This window comes from Toxorhynchites rutilus, chromosome 2, assembly GCF_029784135.1.
Source record: "Toxorhynchites rutilus septentrionalis strain SRP chromosome 2, ASM2978413v1, whole genome shotgun sequence".
NCBI classification, from domain to species: domain Eukaryota; kingdom Metazoa; phylum Arthropoda; class Insecta; order Diptera; family Culicidae; genus Toxorhynchites; species Toxorhynchites rutilus.
The window spans coordinates 47,700,868-47,724,161 of NC_073745.1; the positions used below are offsets into that span (position 1 = coordinate 47,700,868).

Genomic DNA, 23,294 nt, shown 5'->3' on the forward strand with positions numbered 1-23,294 from the left:
GTCGATATCGTTAATTTCTAGTAATATCACTTTGCACCTCATTCGCATAATACTTGCTTATAATTATAATCACGGTACGCCAGTTGGAATAAATTTACCAAATTATTACCGTTGACTCCATAGAGATACCTAGAGTAATGGAACCACCTGCGAAAGGGCCCATAGAGATTAACAGTAATGTTAATGATCCTACTGTATAACTCCGGGGCTTTACTGAGAATTTTCCCAACCAACGCAATTCATTTTACGACAATTCCATTTATGCGTACTTACCTCGAACGAGTTTGGAAAAACACAGACCCCCCTCCCATTAAACGTTTGTTTGTTATCGGGAATTTTTCGTCAATTCAAGAAAGAAAAAAGCACCATAAATAAAGTTGCCAAACATTTATTCCACCATATGGATTTTTATGACCAAAATTTAGAGCCATTACAGTTTGTTTCGAACCTCATGCCTTCGGGGACTGTGTTTGTGTGTGCCTTACTGACTGACTTACAGCCTCTATCAGAGTCTCTCTGCTCCTAACTCACATGTGGACCACTCATCGTTTTTTTATGGCCCATGTTATAAAAATTTCCTACTGGGGTTCGCTTATAGTGAATTTATGTCAGTTTGGTATGGATTCCCATTTTTATTTCCTCATTCATATATTTATATATATAGGCGTCGTGTACTTACGCGTTTTGTTTCGATAAAATTCAATTCACTTCAATTTTTCATCGCTTCGCGATTTTTTAACACCCACTCGGCTCGCCTTTCGGAGTGCAAACCTAAGTGGAAGTGTACATATTTGAGTTTTCCACTCCCTCTCTCGTTCTCACCATCTACTGGAATAATCAAACAAATCACCCTTGAAAAAACAAAAAAATGGTTCTCTCTATCTGTCCCTGCACTCGTGATCAGCTATTTCGCGGCAAGGAGAAATTTACATTTGACGTTCCCTTCTTCAACGCAAATTCAATCTATTTTCTTTTTTTTCGCACAATGCTGGGTTTAACTCGCTTCGTTTGCGTATGATTTGTTTTTTTTGCGCTATTTACAGGTGAGAGCTTTAATTTGTTTAACCTTGATGGGATCTTATTCTAGAAACGTTGTTTTTTCTACTCTCAGTTCACTCGCTGTGATAATTTTTTTGGTACGGTAATTTTAAGTGATACCCAGCATTTGCTCCCATTGGTTGTTTGTTCCATACAATTCCTTGATTACAGTTTCTTCTAGTTTTTGAGCTAATATATATACGCTTGCAAGATTACAGTTCAGTTTGAATAACAAGTTTATAACAAATACTCATCCAATTGTTTTTTTTGTTTGTGATTTCATCTGTCTATTTACAGGATTGTTCTTCTAAAGATTTATTTACAACAGGCATGTCCTTTTTGGTTTGGTTTTCTTTTTCTCTCTCGGGTGGGCAGTGGGATTTTGCAGAAACCTTCCACAATCGTGTTAATTTAACGCAAACGAATCGACTCGAATAAAGCAAAAATTAACTGCGTCCTTCTGCCGAATTTTCACGCAGCTCGGCCACTAAATTACCCTCTTCTCTATCGCTTGACTTCGTGACGTTTCGTCGATGGTGGCAATTTGGTTTCATTCTTATCGCGTAATCACATCCGGTTAAAAAAAGGGGAGATGACTGGTTTAATTTACTTCATCTTTTGCAAATTGCTGCCAGCGAACGGGCGATGGCGAAAACGGCGTCGATGTCGGTCCTCTCCGAATTGGCACAGAAAAAAAGTGGTAATTTCGTAACGCTGCTCTTTTGTTCGTCAATTTCGGTCAAGTGATGGCCCAAGGGGGGTTTGTGATGGTTCACAGATTGTTCAGACGGACGGACAGGAGTTGAATTAACTTTCTAAGGTTTGTGGGAATTTTCTGTTGTACTGTGTTTGATGAAGCATTAAGAAAAATTTAAGGATTGTATATTTATTGATGAAAATTGGGCATGTGGGAAATAAACACTATTAGGTTGCTTCTGTACTGCCAATATATTTTAGTGCATCTCCACTGTTATCACTGTTCTCCAAAATGTCTGATGTCTTATACCATCGCATGATGGTCATGCAAACTAGCAGTTTTTAGATACCACAAAGTATGATTCCTATTATCAGATAGAGTTGACTTCACATCTATCCCCCGATGGAACAATGATATGACGAACAGATGTAGATCGTGGCTAGAAAAAAATTTGATTGCCTATGATATACCAATCATTATTTCCTCAAAGTCGAGGAGATGGAGCCGAGAAAACGATTCCCCTTAAAATTCAGTGATGAATGCGCGGTTAGTCTGTCTTTGACTAGTTCCAGATAAATCGTTCGAGAAACTGATTGTGGTACACAAGAAATTCATATCTTTGCAAAATCTTCAACCGCTCTCGGTCTACTTGAAATATTCATTGCACCCTAAAGTTTCCATATACCTAATTTGGTTTAATTTGCTTGATTAATTCTCGGGTAATGCAAAAATTTGTGTTTCATTTGTACGGCAGCCCCCTCTAAGAGAGGGGGAAGGAGTATCTTAACACCATAGAAACATTTATTGCATCCTAAAACCTCCACATGCCAAATTTGGTTTCATTTGCTTGATTAATTCTCGAGTAATGCAGAAATTTGTGTTTCATTTGTATGGCAGCCCCCCCTTTGAGTGGGGCAAGGACTATCTAACCATCATAGAAACATTTATTGCACCCTAAAACTTTCACATGCCAACTTTGGTTTCGTTTGCTTGGTTAATTTCCGAGTAATGCAGAAATTTGTGTTTCATTTGTATGGCAGCCCCCCCTTAGAGAGGGGGGAGGGGTCTCAAAATATCACGAAAACCTTCCCCGGCCCCAAAAACCCCTACATACCAATTTTCATGTCGATCGGTTCAGTAGTTTCCGAGTCTATAAGAATCAGACAGACAGACAGACATCACTCCATTTATATATATATATATATATAGATAGATGTATCCCCTTGCAACTACATCCCTTTGTGTTGCGTTGCGTTGCGGTCTCTAAGGCCTGACTGACTATGTTAGACATGTAGGCAGAATCTGTGTGTTCTTGTACGACAAACAAGCCTCGTAGCCTTCATGCCGTTAGCAACCCAAACAGCTTTTCAATATAGTCACGTTCTGGTGGTCGATTCTTAGTCACAGTGGTTGAGAATGTGACACATTGCTCCAGATTCACTGATCTTAACGTCGCAGCGATTTACAGAATGTTCAGAACAGAACGCCATGTTTTCCAGCTTATCACCATCGTCACTCTGTTTAGCATCTGTTGCTCAGTTAGATATGTAAAAATATATAAGATCAGATCACTTTATCCTTTTGGACTAAAATGAATCAATTATTTTCATTCATTATTTTAGGAAATGACAAGCCCTGTTTGTTCACATAAGCATAAGAATCAAGAACTATGTGCGTCTTTGAAAGAATTTTTCTTTCATTATGTGAAATGATATGCACACAAAAAAGAGTTCCGGTTCCCCTTTTGAACATTTCTCAAATTGAGCTCAGTGATGACTGACGACTGTTACAGAATTAACGAGATTCAACTTTCTGCCGACGAAACTTTCTCCCAGTATCGAAGTGGAAACTTCAAAAGGTTTTTATTTTCTTCAAAAACTGTCGAGTAATTCAGCTTGACCGGGACTCGGAGAGGGAAAGGTTGGATCAATTCTGAAAACGGGTAAAGAATGTCATCGGGAAAGCTATCTCAAATTGTTTGATACTACAAATTTGATCTGATGATTAGGTCTCTGCTGATCCATTTCAATGATAGAAGCAGATGTGGCATGATTTTTTTGAAATCAATTGAGTTTTAAATAATATGGCTATATCAGGCCCAGTTCAAGTAGTTTCACATCGATGATACCTTGTATACCCTTTGAATTCCTATTCTCCTTCTGACGAGTGGTGTTGAGGTTACGGATACGCAATCTTGAGTGTTCAAGAAGAAGCTGGACAGAGTAAACAGGAATGGAATAGATAGATCAGGTATGAAGAATTAAATGGATGATCATGGGATTGATCCCAAATAAGGGCGAACACGAAATTATTGCGACACCGAAAATGTCATGCCAATTTTCTTATAATGTTTAGAATCAAACCAAAATTTTAGGGTAGTTTTATACATATATTAACTTCAAAAATCAAAAGAAAAGTTAATCGATGGAGCCTTGAGTGTAAAATTGAACGCATTTTCGCTTGATGCCCTCCATCAAAGTCTTTACAGTGTCATCCGGTACCAGTTTCTCCGTTTTTTTCCATTTTCTTAACATGTCCTTCTCGTCTTTGACTGTCTTCTTGCTCTTCCGAAGTTCCCGCTTCATTATTGCCCAGTACTGCTCCACCGGGCGCAGCTCCGGACAGTTTGGCGCGTTCATGTCCTTTGGAACAAAATGGACAGAATTGGCCTCATACCATTCCAAGACACTTTTAGAATAGTGGCATGTTGCCAAATCTGGCCAAAATAGCGGAGCTTCGTCGTGCTTCTGCAAGAACGGCAAAAGGCGCTTCTCAAGGCACTCAGATTTGTAGATCTTGCCATTTACTGTGCCCTTTGTCACGAAAGGCTCACTCCTCAGTCCGCAAGAGTAGATATTTGGAGGCGAACTTCGACATTTTCTTCTTCTTAAATTTGTCGTCCACATCGAACTTGCTCTTGCCGGTGAAAAACTCCAACCCCGGAATTTGCTTGAAATCGGTTTTTATATACGTTTCGTCGTCCATCACACAGCAGCCATATTTTGTCTGCATCTTCTCGTAGAGCTTCCGTGCCCGAGTTTTAGCCGTCGATTGTTGCCGCTCATCGCGGTTTGGGAATTTCTGTACCTTGTATGTATGTAGTCCAGCTCTCTTCTTTGCATTCTGGACGTAGCTCTGCGACATGCCGATCTTTTTAGCCAAATCACGGCTTGAGACGTTGGGATTTGCTTTAATCATCCGCTTCACCTTTCCCTCCGTCTTTTTGTTCTGCGGTCCCGGTTTTCTTCCAGCTCCTTTGCCGTGGTCCAACATCAACCGCTCCTGGAACCGCTTCAACACTCTGGAGACTGCCGGTGCGACAGGTCAGGAAATTCCAGGTGTTTAGAAAGAATTTGTTCTCTCGACCCGCGTTGGTTCATCTCCATTTTCGTTGAATCGAAAAACACGACTTCGCATGTAGACAACACATATCAATGATAAAGTGAGCGAAATTTGGTAGGTTTTTACCCAATGGTAAAAAAGTTATGCCCTGTTGAATGTGTCGCAATAATTTCGTGTTCGCCCTTTATACTATTTCGCATTAGGTGCGCAATTAAATTTTTGCTGTTTTTCAATAGACGACACAATTAACAGGTGTTCAATAAAAAATGAGAATGATTTCAATACCTTTCTGTAAAAAAAAGTACAGAGCGTATTTTTTCTCTCACCAAGAGAATTGCTGTCTGGGCTTCCTAGAAACGGGTTGCTGGTTTTTTTTCTCGCTTGGGTGCTGTCAGTTCGATCAAAGATGGCGTCAAAACAACAAGCACTCCGCGAGCGTGATGTACGGTTTTTTGAAACGCGTGAAAGTAAAGGAAAAAGGTTTACAGTAGACTACTTTAGGGGCGTAAATGCGCCGGTGAACACTGTTAACCGGATCCTGGCATCCCGGTAGTGGCCGTCCGAGGAAATTCATGACGAAAAAGAAGAAGGAATCTTTGAAAATGCTGTTCGACAACAAGGAAGATATGAGTTTGCGTGACGCTGGTCGAAAATTTCGCTGCTCCCATTCCTAAATCCACAGAACCCTCAAGCAGGAGGGCATCGTCCGTCGGAAGAAGACTAGGTCCCCAGAGTACACGGACGAGCAGATAGCGACCGTGAAATCTCAGTGTCGATGGATTACGAAGAATTATCGTAGGACGTCATTCGTGCTGGACGACGAGAGTTATTCTCCACTGTCAAAGTCCGACATTCCTGGGAATGATCGGTACTATACCAGCGACAAGGCGTCCACACCCCCTGGGTGAATCAGAAGTTGTACGAAAAGAAATGCCTGGAGAAGACTCTGGTTCCGTTCTTAGAGGAGCATCATTCTGATGGATAGTACGTCTTCTGGCCGGACAAGGCGTCTTCCCATTACGCCAAGAAGTTTTTGGCGTACCTCGAGGAAAAACAAATACCGTACGTATCCAATGAACGTTACCCGACCAACTTGCCCCAGTGCCGTCCGATCGAGGATTTTTTCCGGCTCCCTCTGTGCCCTGGGGTACAAGAATAATTGGCGGGCCACGGACACCAAGCAGCTGACCACGAGGATCCGGAATTGCATCCAGGAGATGGATGTCAGTGCCGTCCAGTGCTCTTGTGAGAATATTTCCATCAAGTTGTGCTGTACGGCTGAGCACGGCCCCTTTGCCAACCTTCACTGAATTTTTTTTTTGAAGAACAACCATTATGTTTGATATAAAAAAAAACTGAATTGTTAAAAAATTTTTTTTTACTATATCACTGAAGGAATTCTCCTTTTTATTGAACACCCGTCAGTGTGCTGTTCGATTATTAAGTGTTCCGTTCGATTGCTTATGGTTGCGCTGGTCAACAGTTTTGCTTATAAAGGGTCATCCATTAGCGACTTGACACTGTTGTGTCTACGTTTTTTTTTGTATAACCCTCTACAGCCCAAGCCCGCCTTTAGACGGGCTTCGCGGATTCTCTTTTCACATTATTCAGACATTATTTTCAATGTTCACCCCCACTAGAACGTCTTTAGAATATTTTCATCTATCACACATACACATTGTTTTTATGCTGGCAACTTTCTGCTAGGAGTATTTTATGTTGAAAGTCAGAAATTCAAGGTAAAAGTGGAGTAGGTTTTTTTTAGATAAATAAAAAATTGGGCGGTAGAGGGATAATAGTGACTTTGAGCACTTTTGGCTGATTCATCACTTAGTGTGTCTTCGTGTGAACCCTTAAAACATTTTAATGATCTGTTAAATAAGCTCAGAGACAACATCCAATGCGAAATTCGATCCAACGGATCAATCGCTGTAAACGGGCCCGTGGTGGTCATATGACCGAAATCGAATTTTATTCTTAAAATGTAATGGCACGTTTACATTAGGGAGATCTATAGCTGGAGATGGATTCATTGACTCGAAAAAATACAGGTGAGAATATATATGATACACTTCTTCGAGGTATATATAACTACTATGAATAGAATAAATTCATGCATATGTAAACGCTGGTGAAAAATCACTAAAGTTGGATTCGTGCTGGTGTAAACGATTGATGCGATTTCTATAATACTCATCATATTTCTTCACATGAATATATCACTAGTCTAAACCCACCGTAAGAGTTGAACTACAACCATAATAAATTTGAACTCAATATCTCAGAAACCTGCGTTTTATTAAAAAAAAAAAAGGTGACAACTCATTAAAAACAACTTGTTTCGAGGATAGTCTCGAAGTACGAACGCTTTACCAACTACACCCAAACTAGCGTTGGCAGAAAACATGTCATCTCTGGCAGAAATGATGCCATTTAGTGTGCTGTTGAGTCAAATGCGCTAATAATGAGCTATTTTGAAAGCTTGAAAATGGTTTGTATGTGTGCGTGCAGACATCTCTTTCTGTTTTCTTTTCTCATTTCATTTGGGATTGTGCCAAAAAAAAAGTCCATACGACGTCAATGGAGATCGAACCTAGGCCGGCTGGAATGCAAAGCTAATTTACACGACCACGTTATCCACATGGCTAATGATGCCTAAGAAGTTTTTCAGCAAATACGTGATAATGTTACACCTGATTATAAAATGAAGTTGGGAAGTGTTTTCTAAGAGTAAAAAAGAAGCACATGAAGGAGAACAATATCTATCTGGGCCGTGTATGTGGCAAAGCATGCGGAAAGCTTACTTGTCTTTTGTTTCGCTCACTCGTATTAATCTTATATTGCTGTGCCATGTATATTATACAAATGCTTACCAGTATTTCTGAGTCATGACATTTTCTGTTATGTTATGTCTCATTTATTGTCATAAATTGGGATGACAACTCATGAGCTAAAATCAATTTTGGGTGTACTAGTAATATGGAGTGCTCCCGTGGCCGAGTGGTTAGCGTCATAACTAACATGCCGGGTGTTCGGGTTCGATTCCCGTTCTGGTCGGGGGAATTTTTCGTCAAAGAAATTTCCTCCGACTTGCACTGTGATTACGCGTATTCTAGAGCTTGCCACTCAGAATGCATTCAAGGCGTGTTATTTGGCATAGAAATCTCAACTAAGTACTAATAAAAATGACGCAAGTGATACTACGTTGAGACGGCGAAGTTCCTCTAGGAACGTTAGTGCCATTGAAGAAGAAGAAGAAGTAATATGGGAAAACGTTAGCTACCAGCTATCAGTTGATGAAACTCAATTGAAATACTTTTAGATTCTCACAACTAATAAAAACACACTAACGTGTTGTGTGCGATGATCATGTTTGTAAATCATATTTCAAAAACTGTGTTGTTTTATGTAGTTGAAGTCCGAAAACTGCGAGTTGGCGCAAACAGGTGAGTTTCCTTTTTCATAGTTAAAGTCGCAAGTAGTGTTTCCTTTTCAGTGGGGAAACAATTGTATTGAACTGGTGATGATACTCTCCCCCCTTGTGGAAGGTTTATCATTAGACGTTGGCTCATTGTTTTTCTGGTACATGGACACAGTCGCTTCTTGAGCCGAGTATTTGGGAGGAAACTATTGGATCTTGGAAGCTGGGAAGATTCAATCGCGCTGCTTGGTCTCCTCTACGGAAGTGGCGCATAAGCCAGCCATCTACGCATAAAGCACCTGATGCAATTGGAACTCTTTGAATACTATAATGACAACACAAATCATCTTTGATATAAAGATGAGACTTCTCATCGTAACTCCTATTTTGGACCCTGATAAAACAGCAGCTAAACTATTTCATTCAAACATTACGAATATCGAGAAAGGAACAATTCCTTACCAGAGTGATGGCATAATCAAGATATATGAACGTATACGGAAACTGAAATCCCGGTCCTAAGCCATGTGTACGCTTTACCATGCAACAATCGTATCAATGAAGCTTGAGTTATTTATTATCAGGTGGTCGGTTCTGGAAATTTTTTGACAGCAGTTTGTTTTGAAATGTGTCCTCTTTTAGTGCTGAAAAGCTCGTCACGATACATTTTGTTTCAAAGATGATATACTTGAAGGAAGGCGGGAAACAATAATTAGTTTTGAACACCCATTTCGTAAATCCGACGTGGTCAATCGCGAAGTCGTTGAAAGGCATGCTGTCAATCGGGAGAAACAGAGCGTAATGTAATGGAACTAAGGAACTAAGGATCGGAAGCTACATTTGAAGGTGTTTAGAACGATTAGGATAGACGCTGGGCTCTCGGGTTATGATACCGCCGAGAAATTCAATACCAGCCAATGCGCCGTTAGAAGGATTCGTCTACGAGAAGAATTTCGGTCTAGTAAGCAACCAGACACTGAAGCAGATTCTAGTGTTCAAAAACGTACCCGTAAGTTGTACAATGAGATTCTTACGAAGTACGAAGGATGCACCCTCATGGACGACGAAACGTACGTGAAGATTAGTTATGGGCAGCTTCTCGGTCAAAAGTTCCATAAAGTCACTGGTCGAGGTAATATCCATAGCAAGTTCACATTTGTTTTACGAATAAATTCGTAAGAAAACTTATCACCTGGCAAGGTATTTACAGCTGTGGACAAAAAAAAAGTTTTTGTGACAAACAAGACTAAGAATTCTGAAATGTACAAGCAGGAGTGCCTGGAAAACCTGTAAAATTTTAGCCTGAATTGGCAAGCTGCCACTACAGCGAATAAGTACTGTAGTGATATCCAGACGACGGATAGGATTTTTTCGAAGAGGACATCAATCCACCTAACAGTCCTCAATTCCGCCCTATCAAGAGCTATGAAGCAATTGGTAAACAGAAGCTGAAGAAGAGTGAGATCAGAAGTTGAGTGACTCGGAATGCGGCAGAGATGAAGAAATGGTTGAACAAAATAATCACTCAGGTTAGCCAACAGCGTCCAAAATATGATTGGAGGTATTCTAATGAAAGTTTGAGATTTCATCAAAATCAAATCGGAATAATTTTGGTAGCTATTCAAATTATTTAAAGTGCAATTGATAACCTTAATTTTGAGTACTCAACATTTTAAATTCATTAACATGATTCCGAGAAGCATCAGTTTTTTTGCGTCCAGATATTAAATGACTCAAATTTTGAAGGCTTCAATTAAAAAACAGTATCGCTGTTAATTTTACTGCAGCGGTCCTAGTGGTCAGTTCCAGAATGTTTTGACAGAAGATTCTTCGCAATCATACCTTATTCCAGTGGCGAAAGTTCTGTTACGCTTCATTCAGTTTGAAGTTGTTGCAAGTGAAAACCTAAATAGAAACAATGAATTTTGACACATCGTCACATCGGAAAACTAGGAGACCGTTGAATTTAACCAAATTTATAGCCTGCCATTTATAGTTTGCAGTAAGGTTTTCGTGAAGAGAATGTATTTTTTCCATCAACGAAGCACAACAACGAAGCACAAGGACTATAGTCAGCTGTGGATAGTTGCCGGGGGACACTTCAATGGTATCGTAACAACGGATCGGATTCTGTCGGACTTCAACCAACCCTATTACTCCCAATTTTGCATTTTGCAATACTGAGTTTTTTTTAGGTAAATGCGAAATAGAAACAAACTTTTACACAAGTATCCCTCAATAGAACCGATATCTTGCCTTTAGATTGAACTGAACCGTTAAGTTTTATCATCATTTTGTTTTATCAATTTGAATTAAAACACAAACCAATCAGCGCACAATCGCAGAGAACAGTTTAAATACTAAAGAGAGAGGATATGAAAGGTATTTGGGAACAGGCTAAGCTAACATCAGAGTGACATCCTCCGAGGTCACCGAATTGTCAGTCCACAGAAACGAACTGTTAGTATGAATCTGAATGCAGGTAATATGAGTGTTACCCTCAAGCGCTTGGACACATTGAAACATAATAAACTTTTGAACTAAACGTTAAAAATTTAACTCCCGGTATTGACAGAAAAAAAATAGAGTTGCATTATCAAGAAAAACCAAACCTGAAGAAAATAATGCTCAAGACATGAATTATTTTAGCTATGCATATTTTTTTAGGCTTCTGTATAATTTTGTGATTCTGTAAAAATAGCTGTAATGGCAACAATGTCTTACCTCAGACCTCCTCTTCAGAACGTTACAATTTACACTCACTAGTTAATGTGTGAATCTTGTTGTTTTTAGAATCATTTTTTGCTGAAGCTAATCGAATCGATTATTTCTAACAATACAAACCAATTGGAACAACAATGCTGATAAACTAATTCAACTATGGAAATCCCGACAAACACGCGAGTGCCACTACTCAATTCTAGTTCCGAACCGTAGACTTTCCTGCTAGCTTCGAACGCATTTCATTTATGTCCTCACACAGCTTCCTGTTCGTCGTCAGCTGTGCTGTACCTGTGCTATACCGTCACCTCTTGTATTTGAACACGCTTTTTTAGCGTCGAACTACTACCGGGGCCCGCGTTCCCGCGTTCCATCCCCGCCGATTGAGCCGAATTGGCCATCGGTCCGGCGAGATTCCCACTGCTGCCCGTCTCCCGGTTATGCGAGTGGTGGTGATGATGATTGCCACTACCAGTATTACCTATGCTAACACTACCGATAAAATTGCTACTACTATAGGAGCTGCCGGGACAGCCACCCGCTCCACCTCCGCCGCCGCCGCCACCGCCGGTATGCTTTGGATTCGTTGAACTCACCAAGTCTACCGTGATGACGTTGCTGTTGCCACCGCCGCCGCTACTATTTCCGCCCAGATGCTGATGGTTATGGTGATGGTGGTGATGATTGTTGCTACTATTTACAAGAATGGAAGTTAGTGGAGGTCCTGTCTGGGAGGCCACCGCTGAGGTTGACGAAGAAGGCGATCCGGGGTTCGCCGCCTGGGATGCTGGAGATGACGGAGAAACGTTGCTCGAGGATCGGATTGGTGGCAGTGGGGCACTCTTCGAAGCCCGCGGTAGCGTTTGATGATGATGGTGCAGTTTTTCCGCCACTCCGGACCCCGGATGGTGATGGTGGCACGGCGGTTGCTCGCCGGATGCTATTGTCAGCACCGTATGCTGCTGAGACATGGCTGCCGTGGATGAGAGATTCTGGCGGAAATAAAGAAGAAAACGATGTGTGTTTATTGAGAAATCGTGACGCGAGCAGATATTTGTTGGTTCATATTTCAATGTGTGTTTATCAAGAAATCACGTATCGACTGCTGGATTCATGTTTGCAAACAGCAATTGCCGTCGATAAAACAACTCACTTTTCTCGCCCAACTTAACACGTCACGCCACGGTGACAATCCGACCGTAACAGCTAAACACTCCCTGGTAAAGCGTTTTCCAGTCGAGGTATGGGACGGTTAAGAGAATTAATTGAGCATTAAAGTGGCTGTCATCTCAATCGCATCGTCCATTCATCGAAAATATATGCACATGTAATTAATGGCTGAATTATCAATGAAGCTGACATTATAACGCCGTCAGTACCGTGCAGCGGCATCTGTTTCGATTGAAGGGAACCGGAGGCATGTTCCGAGTGGAGTGGAATGCTCTTGAAACGATTATGATAATGACGTTAACTTCCGTGATCGGTCTTTCCCGGCCAATTGCATCACAATTTCAATCGCTGCCGACCGTGTGGCTGTCATCAATTTAATCAAACGTGAGAGCTTGTTTGTTAAACTTCATTCGAATCTACGATGTTTTCAACATCAGTAATCACAGTAATCAAAATGTTGAGCCGCGTATGAAAATGCTCTTGCAATGAATCATACAATTTCAAATCGTGGGAAAAACCGAATGCAAGTATGAACCAATCTTTCAATGCATAAAATAGATATCTGCCGGAACGAGAGTCGGTTTGGTTTGCTCCGCATTCTTTCATTCTATTCATTAGCCACGTTCCACAAAAAAAAAGCGAAAACACGGACTTCACGTATCATGTGGGTGGAATGGCAGAAGGCACAGCCTATCCTATGCTTGTGCGTTTGCTGCTGAGCAAACTTTTTGCTTTGTAGGTAAACACCCAAGGAAAATACATTTTTGATGGTTACCACCGAAACGGCTTCGGCTAACAAAATTTATGCCTCTTCTTTTGGAGCAAAAAAAATGCTGCGATTTTTTTCCGTAGTTGCTGTATATGGGCAGGCTGTTTCTTCCTGTGAATGCGGTCTCCTAGACGGATGCTCGGGCAGCTATGGATGGAATTGCCAGGTTGGTTGGAATTGAGGGAACGGTAAATACCAATTACCATTTTTTTTATTTCCACTCTGCTTTGAAAATTTATCTCAAAATGTGTGGAATGGTGGAATGATGATGGCGAAACGTTTTGGGCACGAAAAAATGTGATAACGAATGATAACGAATTTTTATTTTTTTTCTCAAATTAGTCATGAAAGCGGGAGATGGTTTGTCAAGATATGCGGATGTAGATGAGCTGGATCAGAAGCATAATTGGCTCGTGGTTTGACTTGGGATGACCTTCGTTATGGTTGAACCTGTAAATACAGTAGAATCCCGATTATACGCGAATTGAATTCCATAGTAAATCTGTAGGCATTCCCGTATGTTGTCACAGAGTGAGTGGTAGGCTCTTGCTCTTTTGTTGTGGTCATTGCTTTCACATAATCACGACTTTACAAATGAATAATTTTATGATTTCTGTATTGGTCAAACATAGCCAATCATAGGTCAAACAAAACTCATTTTGAGTCCTTCATGGCGTTATCCACGATTTTAGATATTCGCGGTGACCCTGCCCGACAATACCGCTGATAATCGGAGTTCTACTGTATCTGAATATTGTACCAAAGTGTTTCTGGTGATAGCAGTAAATTATCTTTTTAGAGGTTTCGATGGTTTAGAAATTCAAATAATCAATAAGAATACAATACGTTTTTCTCAGAATTTGGGGGACCGATCCAGATGAAATTGGCGTGTAGGAAAGTAAAAAATGAATTTTTTAAATCGTTACGTAGCGGTTTTTCTAAATTCAAAAAAATACTAAAATGGCGGCCATTCGATTAAAACAATGGCTGCTTTTTCCAACAAAAGTAACTATAGAAAATTAAACATTAAAAAATTAATAACTTTTAAGTTTTTCACTTCCAAAATGTTATTAAAATCCACTAATTTAGTTGTTTCACTGCTATACCCTCATCTTTCAAATGACAGTATCAATATCGTCTTCCGTAGCATACTTTTTAATGTAGAGCCAATTTGAGGCAACAGAGTCCGAAACAAAAATAAAGTTCTATAACTCTGTCATTGTTGACATTCGAACATATGCGTAGGAGGATTTTTTTTTCATCAAATATGATCGTCTATCACCTCCTGAGTCAATCTGGCTAAATTTAAAATCAATTTCCTCTCATATTTTCAAAAATCGAAAAATAAATGCAAAAAAAAACAAATAATTTTTTTTTTTTGACTCGATTATATACAGTGAAAAGAAATCAAAAACTGTATATAATCGAGTCCGCGCTGTATTGGCATCCAAAAAATAGAAAATACATTGTCGAATATACCCTAACCTATCACCAAAATAAACTCTAAAGTACAGTCCCCCTTAAGATGAGACTTCTACACGTATCAAGAAATCCACAATAGCAGTTTATAGTTAAAAAGTTTTATAGTTTTCAGCTCTGTGCTTATAACAGTCATCCTGAATAGGAGCAGTTGCTACATACCGTTCTGAATCATATTTCGGATACTTTGTTCTAATATCTTGAAATGCTTAATGCACTGATGATATAACTAACAAATTAATATCACAATTGCTTTTTTGGAGTAATCCCTTGATTTCTCTATCATTTCACATGAGAACTACATTTAAATTATAACATAATCGGCAGAAATCTTACAACACTACTCATTATCGTTTGTGTTGACTATAAAATATAATCAAGTGTAATGTAATTTTCGTCCAAAAAATTACAAAATACAGTGTCCGAAATTTGAATTCAATCTGTCCAAAATTTGATTTAGTGTTCAATGTTAGTGTTAGTGTTAGTTTTCAATCAAATAGGTACCAACGTAGAAAGCTTAAAAGCATATTGAACTAATTTATTTAAAATATCAACCGAATAATACCTGTGCATAGAGTTTAGATCTGTTTTCTGCATCATATGTCTTAAGCGTCCGAAATATGATTCAGAACGGTAATCCAATTCTAATATTTCCAGTCGTAAACTGAAACATTTTTCTACCTAAGTTTTAGTGGTTTTCGTGAAATTTGTATTTCATTCGCCACACGAATGAAATACAAATTTCTGCATACCTCGAAAACCAATCAAAGAGATGAAGCCAAATTTGGCATGTGAAGGTTTTAGGGGGCAAGAAACGTTTCCATGATGAGTAGACACTCCCTCTCTCTAAGGGGGGCTGCCATACAAATCAAGCATAAATTTCTGCATAACTGAGGAACTAATCAAGAAAATGGAATCAAACTTGGCATATGGAGGCTCTAGGGATCGATGAACGATTTTATGGTGGTTTGACACTCCACTTTGAGGGGAGGATGCCATACAAATGAAACACAAATGTCTGCATAACTCGAGAATTAATCAAGCAAATCGAGCCAAATTTGACACGTGGAGGTTTCTATGATGAATCAACACTTCTCCCCTCTCTCTAAGGGAAAGAGGGACTACCATACAGATGAAGTATAAGTTTTTGCATAACTCAAGAACTAATCAAGCAAATTGAACCAATTTCGGTATATGGAAGCTGTAGGGGGCAATACACTTTTCTATGTTGGTTTGACACTCCTCTCCCCTCCCTAAGGGGGGCTGCATTACTCGAGAATCAATGACGCAAACGAAACCAAATTTGTGATGTGGGGTTTTTTGAGTACGAGAAATGTTTCTATGATGGTATGACACCCCTCCGTCCTCTGGAGTGGAGGAGGTTTCCAAAAAATTAAAGCACATATTTCAATCAAACATATTCCAACCAAACATGACAATTGAAATTTTTCGGAAAACTTTCTTCAGATGGGAAAATTTGCTACAATTTCATAGTGACAAGCGTTGTTAGTCCATTTGATGTTTGCGCTAACGAAATTGATCTTTGTTCTAAAGTGGAAATTGATTTTTAAGTGATAAAACTCACTCCTATAGTTTCTTCATCTATATAAATAAAAATGGATCGCCGTATGTGTTGATAAGAGCAAAACTCGAGGAAGGAATGGTCCGATTTAGGGCTGTCGTTATTCTATCATATTTTCTGTATCAAACATTTATTCCATGTAACGGAGAAACATGTTATTTGCAAGTGGTCGGGAAATCTGGAACGAGAATTGTGTCTGAAAACAGTCCCCTGATCATAATATTATAATGACGAGTTTTGGTAGAAGAATTAGGAATTTTATAGTAAAAGGTAATTTTAAAGGGTAGATTAGAAGATCAATCAATGAACAGTTATGCGATTGGACCCATGAACGTGCGCTTAGTAAGAAAACGCGAATGTGATAACGAAAAATAATTTTTGGGCAGGACGAAGTTTGCCGGGTCAGCTAGTCTATATAAATAAAAATGTAAGGCAAAATCTGTTGGTAAGCGGAAACCCGAAGAAGGGATGTTTCGATTTTAGCCTTCTTTATTTTATTGTATTCGTCTCTTTTCGTTGATCAATATAGTGGAGAAAAAAAAATCGGAAAATTTTCGGAAAACTCTGAACGAAGGTCGGAAAATTCGGTAAAATGAATTCCCACATGTTCGAAAATTACATCATAACGGGTGTTAAATAAAAAATGAGAATTTTTCAATACCTTTCAGTAACTCAAATAAAGAGCGTAAACTTTTCTTTCTCCAAGAAAATGGCTCTTTGGGCTCCCTAGAAACAGTAGACGTGTTTGGTTTTGCTAGTTTGAATTTAGTCAAAGCAAAAATGGCGTCGAAACAGCACGTGCTCCGCGAACGCATTGTACGGTTCTACGAAACGCATTTCCAGCAAGGAAAAAAGTTCATGGTGGCACATTTTAAGGAAGAAAATGTACCTGTCAGTACGGTATATCGTATCCTGGGTTCCCTGAACGTAGAGCGGAAGGTCGGAAGTGGTCGTCCGGTGACGATAATGACGAAGCAGAGGAAGACATCGTTAAAGAAGCTGTTTGACAACAAGGACGCAACCAGCCTGCGTGACGCCGGTCGGAAATATGGCTGCTCCCACGTATTGATCCATCGGACCCTCAAGATGGAAGGAATCGTCTGCAGGAAGAAGACGAGGTCGCCGGAATACACGGAGGAACAGATTGAGACAGTTAAATCACAGTGTCGGTGGATGACCAAAAAATACCGCGGGACGTCTTTCGTTCTGGACGACGAAAGCTATTTTCCGCTGTCCAAAACGCATATTCCAGGAAATGATAATTATTACTCCAGTGACAAGTCATCCACACCGCCTGTAGTGAAATACAAGTTCAAGCACAAGTTTGAAAAAAAGGTTATGTTTTACATCGCCATTACCGACCGGGGCATTTCAAAGCCTTGGTTTAAGCCGAGCGGTCTGGCAATCAACCAACAAATCTATCGAGAAGAGTGCCTCGATAAAATCCTGCTGCCGTTCCTGAACGAGCATCACGCGGATGGGAAGTACGTCTTCTGGCCGGACAAGGCGTCTTCCCATTACGCCAAGAAGACGTTGGCGTATCTTGAGGAGAAAAAGATACCGTTCGTGCCGAAAGATCGTAACCCAACAAACTTGCCCCAGTGCCGCCCAATAGAGGATTTCTTTGGCTCACTCAGTGCCCTAGTGTAAAAAAAGTCACAGGAGGGTTGTGTCCGAGACACGACCGCATAATTGACGTAGGATTCCGTTAGGTTATCTGTTGATTTTGAATAATTACATCGTTAAACTCTTTGATAATGATTAGGTAGACCTGAAAAGGAACGTTTTGTTTGGTTGTTGGGTATTGTTTGTCCATTCCACCAGTGTTTAACGGGTGATGATGACAGAAGGATGATTAACAGTCGTTGGATGGTGCGTATCAGATAAAGGATACCGAAGTGGAACGAGATATGATGAGAACCGCCCTCTATGATCCTAGACGAGATGCCTCTTGTGATATGTATTGATGAAATAAAGAAAAAAATTCACCAATGTGATATAAGATAATTATCAATACCGAACACAATTATCAATTTTTCTTATCAGTAAAAACATGTTACTTTAATATAGGGAAAATATATTTGAAATGGGAAAGGTAATTTTCTTTTATAATTTTTACTTTCTGATTGTGTATTCAACCCAATGCGAATTTTAATTGGACTAACAATACCTAATACTATATGTACTATATGTAGTGATACTCTATGTTGTACGGGAAACGGTTAACACAACGGCTACCGTATACAATTTTACACCTACCCTTGTGCTGAATTTTTCACAATACACAATCGGACATTGATATGGAGTTTCACGAAGCAACCAACATTAAAGTTTCAAATTTAAATTTTATTTGCTACAATTATTCGTATCACTCTTCTTACTTGCAATATAAAAATGACCCCGACTTCGCCGATTTCCATCACAGCTTGGTTTTGATGTCTCTGTTTGGGAACACATCTCGGCGGGAGCAAAAGCTCCCCCTACTTTCATGTATTTGCAATGCCGATTTCCCCTAGGCAGCTTGTTTTTGATGTCTCTGTTAGGGAACCGCCGCATGTGTCGTCAATTTCGACCAATCAGAAGTGGGTATTTCCGTTAGGATAGGGGTTGAGATTTTTCAATTGTTTGATAGTTAGTTTAATGATATATATTATTTTATTCAATATAAAAAATTGTTATGTAGTGCCGAAATCGATTGACGCAAAAATTTCATCAATCCATCATCAAATGACTGAGCAATAAGCGTTTGAAATTGGACAATTTTCGCGATGTGCTCGATTCTCGATTTTCAATTTGTACCCCAATATGTTCCCGAAAGACGTAATCCTACGTCAAAAAACAATTGGACACGAAGCAACTGACTACAAGAATCCGGAATTGTATCCGGAAAATGGACGTAAGTGCCGTACAACGTTCTTGTGAGAGCATCGCGACAAAGTTGCGTCGAACAGCAGACCACGGCCCTTACTCAAACATTCACTGACATTTTTTTTGAAGAAAATACATAATGTTATTAATAAAAAATACTGAAATCGATGAAAAAACAAAAAAAATATGTGTATTTTATATGTGATTGAAAAAATTCTCATTTTTTATTTAACACCTGTTAATAAGCGTTGTTCGTTTTCACCCAAGCGGGTTTGTGAATGTCGCGTGTGATCCGTGCTGTGGAAAAGCGGAATACCAGTGCCACAATCAGCGGAGAACAAAGGCTGCTACAGCGGACGCTGTGACCTTTTGCTGGTGTCGGATTATCGGCATTGTTTTTCTGGCATTGCCGTATTATCACCGAGGTATACCGATTCATCGCATTATTGGCCGATACACCATCTCGTCTGTATCAACGTGGTCTGCCGTTCGATTTGGTGCAACGAGGTACATATAAAATAAATATAAATATAAGATTAGAAAATTAGTTAGAACATTGATTATAATGGAGAATGATGAGGGATCTCCAGAAATGGAGACCTCCGACTCTGAAACCAATTCAAAAAAAGTAAATGGGAAAAAACATAAACGAGTCCCTCCTACAGAATGTAGTTCGTCTGGGGACGAATCTGCTCATCCTACCAAGCCCCCCTCGAAAAAAATTGCCTCCTCCCTCCTCCCTGAACTCCCCAAAACTCCCACTCCTCCTCTCCCACCATCGATTTCATTTCCTTCTTCTGATATTTCCGAGCCAGTTCCAACCTCGTCCTCGTCTTCCTCTTCTGTTGTATCCTCTCCCCGTGTCAAGGTTTATCCAGAAGATGCACCTGGAACTGGTCCCTGGGTTGTTTTCTTCCGGCCCAAACCAAACGGAAAAGCACTGAATGTTATTCAGATCACGAAAGATCTGACAAGATACTACTCCTCCGTGATCGAAATTTTAAAAGTTAGACCGAACAAACTGCGTGTTATCGTGAGTGACCGGAAACATGCAAACGGTATTGTGATCGACCAGAGGTTCACCCTAGAGTATCGTGTCTACGTGCCGTCCCATGACGTAGAAATCTCGGGGGTGGTAACTGAAACGGGTCTGACGTGTAAAATGATAAAAGAAGGATTTGGAAAATTTAAAAAACTCCCTTTGGTGAGTGTTAAAATCTTGGACTGCCGCCAACTAGGGAAAGTCTCCCAAGAAGGGGGAGAAACTAAATTCACGCCGTCCGACTCGTTTCGAGTAACTTTTGCTGGTTCCGCCCTCCCTGACTACGTCATGGTGGATAAATTGAGGCTGCCTATGCGACTCTTCGTGCCAAAGCCCATGACTTGCCAAAAATGCAAGTCTGTTGGCCACACTTCAGCTTATTGTGCCAACAAGGAGCGCTGTGCCACTTGCGGAGAGCAACATGTGGGCGAATCCTGCAGTGCGACTGAGCATAAGTGTCCATATTGCGGAGGAGCTCCACATGTACTCTCAGCTTGTGAAACTTACAAGAGTCGCTGGGAGAAACAGAAGCGCTCTTTAAAGGAACGCTCGAAACGCACATTTGCGGAAATTTTAAAGGGCGCTTCTCCACTGGCCCAGCAGCAACAACAACCAATCTACACACACAATGTTTTCTCTACGTTGCCAGTTGATGAAATGGAAGCGGACACAGCTAGCGGGGGCACACCGTTTATTTTCAAAGGGAATCCCCGGCGCAAAAATGTGACCACTCCCAAAATTCAAGAACAAGTCCCCCCGGTGATACCCCCTGTTAGCTTGCCTAAAAAATCGAGTGCAGCGGACAAGCAAAATCAGGTTCCTCCTGGCTTCCGTGGGAATAGTTCATCTTTGAACAACCCAGCACTCGAGGGGACATCAAAAACCCCAACTGTCCCTGTTATTCCGTCCAGTTCAACTTCCCAATCGGGATTTATAAAGTTGTCTGACCTTGTGGATCAAATCTTCACGTGTTTTAATGTTTCCGACTCCATCAGAACCATTGTTATCTCAATGCTTCCAGTATTAAAGACAATTTTGCAACAATTGATGCAAACATGGCCCCTCCTTGCAATGATTATCTCTCTTGATGTCTAATTCAAATAGAGAGGTCGGAGATATCACTGTTTTACAGTGGAATTGTCGTAGTCTTATCCCTAAATTGGATACATTCAAATTTTTAATTCATAACTCCAATTGTGATGTTTTTGCTCTGTCCGAAACTTGGCTTTCTTCGCGAGATGATCTCTCTTTCCACGATTTCAATATTGTTCGCTTGGACCGTGATGACAGATACGGAGGGGTGCTATTGGGGATCAATAAGTACCACTCATTTTTTCGAATTGACCTTCCACCTATTGGAGGGATCGAAGCTGTTGCTTGTCATGCAAACATCAGAGGCAAAGACCTCTGTATTGTCAGCTTGTATTGGCCTCCGAGAGCTGCGGTTAGCCGCAAGCAACTTGTTGACATGTGCTCACTCCTTCCTGAGCCACGATTGATCTTGGGAGACTTCAACTCTCACGGAACTGCCTGGGGGGAACAGTACGACGACAATCGTTCATCGTTGATCTATGACCTTTGTAACAGCTTCAATATGACCGTTTTGAATACTGGGGAAACAACACGTGTACCTAAACCTCCTGCTAACCCAAGTGCTCTTGACCTCTCGCTTTGCTCGAATTCACTATCGTTAGATTGCAAGTGGAATGTAATCCAGGACCCCAACGGTAGTGATCACTTGCCAATCAAAATTTCCATCACCATTGGGTCGAATTCTTCTGAATCTATAAACATGGCATATGACCTCACAAGACACATTGACTGGAAAAAATATGCGGACGCGATTGCTCTAGCCATCAATTCCAGAGATGGCTTACCTCCATTGGAGGAGTATAACTTCCTTTCTCGTTTGATCTATGACAGCGCAGTTCGCGCTCAAACGAAACCCATCCCAGGTTCCACTATTCGCCGAAGGCCTCCCAATCTATGGTGGGATAGCCAGTGTTCCAAGCTTTATGTAGAAAAATCGAATGCATTTAAAGCTTTTCGGAAACGTGGAACCCCTGAAAATTTTCAAACGTATTTAGCCCTTGAAGATCAATTTAAAAACTTAATCAAAGGGAAAAAACGTGCTTATTGGCGAAATTTCGTGGGAGGTTTGTCACGAGAAACGTCAATGAAAAAATTATGGAAAGTGGCTCGAAACATGAGAAATCGCTATTCAACGAATGAAAGCGAAGAATATTCACATCGATGGATTTTTAATTTTGCACGGAAGGTTTGTCCTGATTCCGCTCCTGTGCAAAAAATTGTTCGAGATATACCACAAGATAGGTGCGATCTTGATTCCGAGTTTTCGATGGTAGAATTCTCTCTTGCTCTGCTTTCTTGTAACAATTCTGCTCCGGGATCGGATAGAATTAAGTTCAACTTGCTGAAAAACCTCCCTGATGTGGCGAAACATCGCTTGTTGAATTTATTCAATCGGTTTCTGGAGAATAATATTGTTCCAGATGATTGGAGACAAGTACGAGTTATAGCTATTCAAAAACCCGGAAAACCCGCGTCCGACTTCAATTCGTACCGCCCAATAGCAATGCTGTCTTGTATACGGAAATTGTTGGAGAAAATGATCTTGTTTCGCCTTGATCGATGGGTTGAAACGAATGGCCTACTCTCAGATACACAATATGGGTTCCGCAGGGGCAAGGGGACGAATGATTGTCTTGCGTTGCTTTCTTCAGAAATTCAAATGGCTTACGCCGAAAAAAAACAAATGGCTTCAGTATTCTTGGACATAAAGGGGGCTTTCGATTCTGTTTCAATAGAGGTTTTGTCGGACAAATTACACTCTCGGGGTCTGCCGCCTCTATTGAATAATATGTTATATAACTTGCTTTGTGAGAAACATTTGAACTTTTCTCACGGAGATTCGGCAGTAAGTCGGGTCTCTTACATGGGCCTCCCCCAGGGCTCATGTTTAAGCCCCCTTTTGTACAACTTCTATGTAAGCGACATCGACAATTGCCTTACACAAAATTGCAGCCTAAGACAACTTGCAGATGATGGAGTGGTGTCTGTCGTAGGATCAAACGAATCCGACCTGCAAGGACCCTTACAAGATACTTTGAACAATTTTTCAACCTGGGCCATTGGGCTAGGGAT

General features: G+C 40.4%; 1 protein-coding gene across 1 annotated transcript in view; it reads right to left on the minus strand.

Moving 5' to 3' along the window:
- Positions 1-386: 386 nt before the first annotated feature.
- LOC129764427 (neuroligin-1-like) overlaps positions 387-23,294 on the minus strand; it is a 615,422-nt gene continuing 592,514 nt past the window's right edge. Inside the window, exon 18 of the mRNA XM_055763494.1 lies at positions 387-12,211. Coding sequence (XP_055619469.1) covers positions 11,516-12,211 — 696 coding nt within the window. The 3' untranslated portion in view covers positions 387-11,515. The remainder of the gene's footprint in view (positions 12,212-23,294) is intronic.